The 7,006-nt window shown below is 40.4% G+C and overlaps 1 protein-coding gene across 1 annotated transcript; it reads left to right on the forward strand.

Moving 5' to 3' along the window:
* Positions 1-5,893: 5,893 nt before the first annotated feature.
* Positions 5,894-6,782, forward strand: ptf1a (pancreas associated transcription factor 1a). Its single transcript, XM_087811258.1, has 2 exons — positions 5,894-6,506; positions 6,583-6,782. The coding sequence occupies exons 1-2, from the start codon at positions 5,894-5,896 to the stop codon at positions 6,780-6,782; spliced, it is 813 nt and encodes a 270-aa protein (XP_087667384.1).
* The last annotated feature ends 224 nt before the right edge of the window (positions 6,783-7,006 follow it).

Genomic DNA, 7,006 nt, shown 5'->3' on the forward strand with positions numbered 1-7,006 from the left:
GGGGCTCCGTAATAAAAAAAGAAGTATGAAGTAGTTAATTTTTGGAGCCGTGAACTTTTGAAATATATGAATAGAATTAATGAACTATGAACTAACCTAATTCATTTTAAAATTGGTGAACTGGATTTTTAACTAGTACATATAGAAAGTTACTTTTTCTAACACTTCAAACAGCCAAATTCTTTACTGCCCTAGCTACTATTTATTTTCCCAAATATTTATCCCTTGGTATTTCTATTAAAATGTTTGTTTTATTTTTGGTGGATCAAAAGAGCTTTCCGATTATTTCCCTCATTCTATAGTATTTGTACATATAGAATCTGACTTTTATCAAGAGCGAGTCCACGTAGTGGTCCATTATATCCACCAGGTGGCGCAAAGTGTCAATACAATTAATTGACTCTCCAACACTACTGTGAAGGGCGCTTCTGATGACGTGCATTTTCTATCACTGATTCTTTGCATCGACGACTGTCTCCAATCGCTTAAATTGATCGTTTGAATATTAATAACGACCTTGGGATATACCATGACTTAATAAGATGTACACTACACCGGTCAAAAGTTTAAGTTCACCAATTAACTTGCTTACTTACAATCTTTCCTTTTTTATGGAGAATTATGCGGTTTATTATCTCATTGTACTCTGAGATTAAAGCTTTGAAAAAATAAAATAAAATAAATCATGGAATCAATGTCTAAAACCAAAATGTATTCTAAACTTTTGACTGATCAAAATAACTACCTTTGGCAGATATAACAGCTGAACACACTGTTTCTACAATGGAAATCAAATAGAAAGCAGAAAGTTCTTCATAACTATTTTGCAACAAAAAAAATTCCCATAAATGTGTAGCACTTGTAAGTTTCACTTTCACTCTTCTGGTCAGTTCATCCCAAACCAGCTTGATGGGGTTGATGTCTGGAGACTGAATATCGTGTTCTTTTTCCTGAGGTCGTTCTAGCATAGCTTTTTTTTGTTTCATTATTGTATGAACCTCTGTCCAACATACTCGCTTAGTATGAGCTGTTGATGAGCTGCCTATCACGCCAGCTTGACTCTCAGTGTCTTCAGATTCTGTTGTGGCTTTGGGTCTGCCAGACCTCTTCCTGTCAAACTTTATCCTAGTTTCTAAGTGCCTTTTGATGGTGAAGAAAACTGTACTCACTGACACCTTGATTTTATTCACAATTTCTCTCTAGGAAAGTCCTACATTTTCAAGTGTTTTGATGGTCTATGATTCTTCCATTGTTTTCCTTTTTATAATAATTTTTATGATAACTTTAATGAATCAAAGTTTAAGGAAAATTTAACACTTTCACAATTTATATGTAAATGTTCGGATGTTGTTTGAATTTTGTAAATACGATACATCTCTCGACAGTAGTAACAGAAATTGATTTCAAATTCTGTCAGCGGTGTCAGGAGCACGGAAATAAAATGCTTAACCTACATTAATCAAATTCTAGTAAATATAAAAATATCAACCAAAGCATTTCTGATTTAAGGCCTAAACGTTGCCGTAGTGACTTCCTTAAATCACAGGCGGGGTTATACTTACATGCGCATGCATGCACTCTCTGTTCCTACTGCTTTAGCACATGAACAGGCCTGATTCTTTGCTGGAATACCGGAATGCCAATTTCTTAGGTCGAATGTTGATGATCTCCTGTAAAGGTCAGAGGTTAAATCACTCAAAGAATGTCAGAGCATGAAAGAGACAAAGTAATGTACTCCATTGGAGTCTATAGTTTTTTAAGTAATGTAAAGCTGGCTGACTGTCAACTGCTAACAGACTATTTCAATCTGAAACAACTATGGACCAGAAGACAGGTTTAAAATCTACAGTTTATCAGGAGGTTTAGTTGATAACCTTACAGGTTTAGAAAGAAAACACCCCAGCTCGGGTTCTGAGGTCTGTTGAACAGAATCTACTTATGGTTCCTTTCACACGGTTCAGGACCAGAGTAGAGAAATCCTTCCAGACTGTTGCTACTAAGCTTTGGAACAATCTTCCTCTCTCTCTGTGTTTGATGATCTACTGACTCCTTCAAGAAACATCTTAAGACATTTTTATTTATTCAGGCTTTTCCTTGATTTTCTGGAACTCCTGTTGAGTTATCAGTTTTATCTTGATCTTTAAAATATATACTTTATTGAATATTGTTTTGATTGTTTAAGCGCTTTGTTAATCTCCCCACCAGGGGAACCCACCACCTCTGTTCTTATCCTGTTGACTCCTCTTCTGACTCTCCTGAACCTAAGCGGGAGAAAAAAGGTTTACTTGCTCTTTTCTTTTCTGTGCTGATACAAGACTTTACCCTTTTTTGGCATTCATGGCATGTCCCTCACTCACAGAGTTACCAATTTGTCACTTAACATCCCTGGATTAGTCACATTATTTCTGCTGCTTCTTCTTCCATCCTTTTGTCAATACAATCTCCAGATCAACTGTGTTTCCTCATCTTATTGGCTGGACCTACTGTCACCTCCATTGACTCTCTCTACCCTTATACATTCCTTTTGCTGGTCCAATGTCTCTTCATCAACTAAAAATGATTGAGGTTTGATTCAAATAGTTGCTCAAGGTCAGAGATTATACAGCAAAGAGTGCCATCTAGTGGACAATGAGGAAGAGGCATCACTTCTTGAGCAATCTTTCTTCGGCTGAGATTCACTATGACTTGGTGTACAATTATTTTTGGTGGGGACTCTCTTGTAGTATAGTGCCCAAGTCTGATGTCTGTCCTGTCTCGCCTGCGTGAGGACCACAGACCTACCTACCTGAGACATTGATCGTTCATTTTGGAGGCCACGAAGCAACTGCGTCCCCAAGACCCTCTGTTTATGTTTGATATGTGACCTTATTTCCTGTTCAATTGGGTTACCTTGTAGAGTAGGGTTCTTCCTTGACAACCGAGTTTAGCATTTTTCTTTTTTTTTTTTTTTTTACATTGTATTTTGATCAATTTATGGATCTTCATTTTTGGAGTTTTATTCTGCAAATTTTCTCTACATCCTTTACTTCTATTTTGGACACCAAAAGACACTGGTATTCTGATCCACCTGTGTCCCTTCTAACTCAGAAACAAATGTATTTTTATAGGTTTAAACTTTATTCTTATTCATATTTTCCAAGCTGTCACCTTAGGAGTCATTGATTAATATGATCATCTCACTGCAAATTAATATTTAAAATAACTAACTATGACTCAAATAGGAATTCTTAAAGCCTTTATTTTCAATTCACTAACAAGACCTTGGAATAATATCACTAAATGGCAATATGAAATATGTTTTGGGAGATAAAACAGTTATTTAGTATGTTTTCAAGTACATTGTTTCATGTTTTAATTAATCAATCAATTTCATTTTTTTTAAATTACAGTCTGAATTAGCCAGAATGTGTTGATGTCACTCATGTTTTTTTTAAGGGTTGAGCAACAATGCAATAAAAATAAACTCGACTTGATAATGGCGGTGTGATGTCAAACTCATAAACGACTCTATCCATGCATGGATCATGCAAGTGGTCCGTCTAGCCGCTCTGCTACAAGTGGCTGGATTCCCAGGCTCACGCAGCAGCACCCACTCTGACATCCAGTGACCCTCTTCCATTGTGGTCGGGCTATTGGTGTGTGCTCGGGGAAGAGGGTGCACCCTCCTCAAGAGTAATTAAAACAGTGAGGGGAATGATTAAAGGTGCTGGGCGACCAGGCCCACAGAACCACACCGATCATCATCATATGTTTATTGCTCATTGTTGGCCACTCAACACTCACATTTCCTGACAGTGTCACGTTGTACCTTCAAGTGTTCTTCTAGAGATTAGTGAAAGGTAATCAATTTGGTAAATCACTGTTAAATCTCTGTAATTTGTTTGAGTCACAGATGGATAATCCCTGGACTGTCAGAGATTACATGGATTAGACCTCTCAATCCCAGTGTCATGAAGATTAGCCGCCGCTCTAATTCCCTTTTTTTCCATCCTTTTTTTTTATAGATACACTGTTCACTTTCAGCATTTTTATTTTAACCCTTTAAAACTTATTGTATTTTTTTTTTAATTAATGACCAAATTTGAATCCCCGCAATCAATAAATAAATGATTTTCATGAACCAGCCTTATTTCTAACCAATAATTTAATTTATTTTAAACATTTTATTGAGATGTTTGGTTTCTGCCTGTCATGCAAAGTTTGTTAGTTAGTATGCGCACGATCCGCGTGCAGCCTGCTGCAGACCGGGCTGTTTCATGGGAACAGAAACACTTGGTGCAGTCTCTCCTTCACACTGGGAGAGCTTCCGTGAAAGAGATGGCAGGGAGCGCGGTCACGGCACGTTAATGGACTGCACACCCTGACCATGGTTGGGGCGGGGAAATCCACATTGACACACTTCACGACAATCTACGTCGCTAATAAAGACAATGAAAAATATAAAGGAAATTTTAAAGGAAGATCAAATTTAAATTTTCTTTTTCAGAAAAAAACAAGTTTACTTGTTGATTTATTTGAAATATGATTTGATAATTATCAGTATTGTACTTTATTATATAACCATGCATTAAGATTTTAATTTATGTTTAAAAATATGCGTTCCCACGCATAATTCTAATGTTAAATTCAACATGCGTGCGGGTGAGGGTCGCACCTGCACCCATGTTTGAGCATTGGTGCGTTTAATCGCTCATCCATACAGCTTTATTATGTGGAAGTTAAACAGCCCCCTTTTTAGAACCCGACCTGGTGTTTCGGTGGTGGGCGCGCAAGTGGTGTTCTTCCCACGACCGCGTCCAGCGTCCTGCGTCTACACGTGTTGCGAGCGCGCACGGGCGCTTTCACGCTCCGGCTCTTTTTATTTAGTACAGAACAAAGTGAGCCCCCTCAGTGAAAGGGGTGAATGGATTGGCTACTTACAGACCGGACCAGTAGGCAGTCTGCCGACGGTGTACCGAGGAGCAATAATTTGTCGTGCGAGGTGTCAGGAGGGTGTGCGCCCCGGGGCCACCACTGTGTCTTTATTGGGGACCTGCTCCGCCATTGAGGTCCGCACTGACTGCATAAGTAAGCACCCAGCTCGCTACTGGTGCATGTATTTACGGCAAAGAATCTGCGGGGTAAATAAACGACTCGATGAGTCAACAAGTCTCTTTTTTTTCTGTGAACAAATGCACCAACCCTGCAGCGACTCGTTTATAGTGAGATGATGTCGATTTGGCCCCTCTTTTAAATTAAAGTAGTAATAAAATATATATTTTAATAAGTAATAAGTGATTTAACAGTCATATTTACGAAGATCACCAACTACAAAATATATAATTTGGTTGTTATAAATAAAACATAAATATGAAGATGTGAATTTTCTTGTTGGTAAAATGTAGATTCTCGTTTCTTTCTATTTTTGTGGTGAAATTATAACAATACATTTATTCACAATAACAACGATGCCGATGTGCGTCTTCATTTTTTTTAAATTCTGCTTTTTGGTCAATTATAAGTTTAAATGTCTTTAATTCACAATAGAGTAACTCAAATCTAAATTGTGTTTTTTCATTAATAGTTTGTTTTTTTTAGTTCCAGGTTGTTTCTTTATATTTCTATGGAACAAAAACCCAAACAAATCAGGGACGTGGACTCGCTGAGAGGAGCGTGGAGTCAGAGGGGGGAGGAGGGGGGGTGGCTTCAGCGCTAGATGCGCCTCGCGGACCGCTCTCTGATTGGTTGGCTATTCTCCTCGGACGGCACGCGACTCTGGATGTCGCTATAAAGCATCCTCGCGTGCCTGCTCGTCCAAAAGTTTGAGAAGTGACAAGTGGTGACTCGACCTCACACTCAGAGCAGCGGACTATTGTCTCTCGCGGTCTTTTAAAAAAGAAAACAAAAACAAAGCATGGAGAGCGTCCTGGACCCATTCTCCGGCCTGGAGTCCTTCTCCTCGCCTCCTTACTTCGACGACGACGAGTTCTTCACGGACCAGTCCTCCAGGGACGGACCTTTAGACGCAGACGACTTTTTAGACGATGACGTGGATTTCCTCGCCAGTCATTTCCGAGACTATTATGGCAAAGACAATAGGGGCGACGCTCACGATGGCGACTACGACCTGGGCAACCTGTCCTTCTCCTCGTCCTCCTCCAGCTTCTCGTACAGCTGCGCGGACAGCACCCCGGACCTGTCCCCGCGCCTGGGGCACCCCGGCGGGCCCCTGCACAGGAGCCGGCGGCGGCTGAGGTCGGAGATGGAGATGCAGCAGCTGAGGCAGGCGGCCAACATCCGCGAGAGGAGGAGGATGCAGTCCATCAACGACGCCTTCGAGGGTCTCCGCTCGCACATCCCCACCTTGCCTTACGAGAAGCGGCTGTCCAAGGTGGACACGCTGCGGCTGGCCATCGGTTACATCAACTTTCTGGCCGAGCTGGTCCAGTCCGACCTGCCCATCAGCAACTCCAACAACGAGACCCTCGTGCAACCCAAGAAAGTCATCATCTGTCACCGAGGAACTCGTAAGTCTCGCTCGATTCACAATCTCAACCCAAAAGTCATTGGAAAAAATATTAAAACTGTCGCTTTCTCCTCCAGGTTCTCCATCACCCAGTGACCCAGACTACGGCCTCCCACCTCTGGCCGGACACTCGCTCTCCTGGACGGACGAGAAGCAGCTCCGCGAGCAGAACATCATCCGCACCTCCAGAGTCTGGACCCCCGAGGACCCCCGCAAACTGCACAAGTCCGTCCTGGCGGACATCGAGAATGAGCCTCCATTCAAGCTGGTGGCCTGAACTGTCTGTCAAAAGCATTTATATGACAGTATTTATATCAACTGGATGATTTTATTTTTGTAATTTGTGCAACTGGCAATCGTGTATTTATTCTTCCTTTGTTTCAAATGTTTATATAAATTATAATGTAATTTAATTGAAATAATAAAATTTATATTTTTATAAAAATCTTCTGTCTGTTTAAACTTTTTTGAGTAATTAAAATAAATGTCCATGAAATATTA

The sequence above is a fragment of the Callionymus lyra genome, chromosome 16 (assembly GCF_982586985.1).
Source record: "Callionymus lyra chromosome 16, fCalLyr1.hap1.1, whole genome shotgun sequence".
Lineage (NCBI taxonomy): Eukaryota > Metazoa > Chordata > Actinopteri > Syngnathiformes > Callionymidae > Callionymus > Callionymus lyra.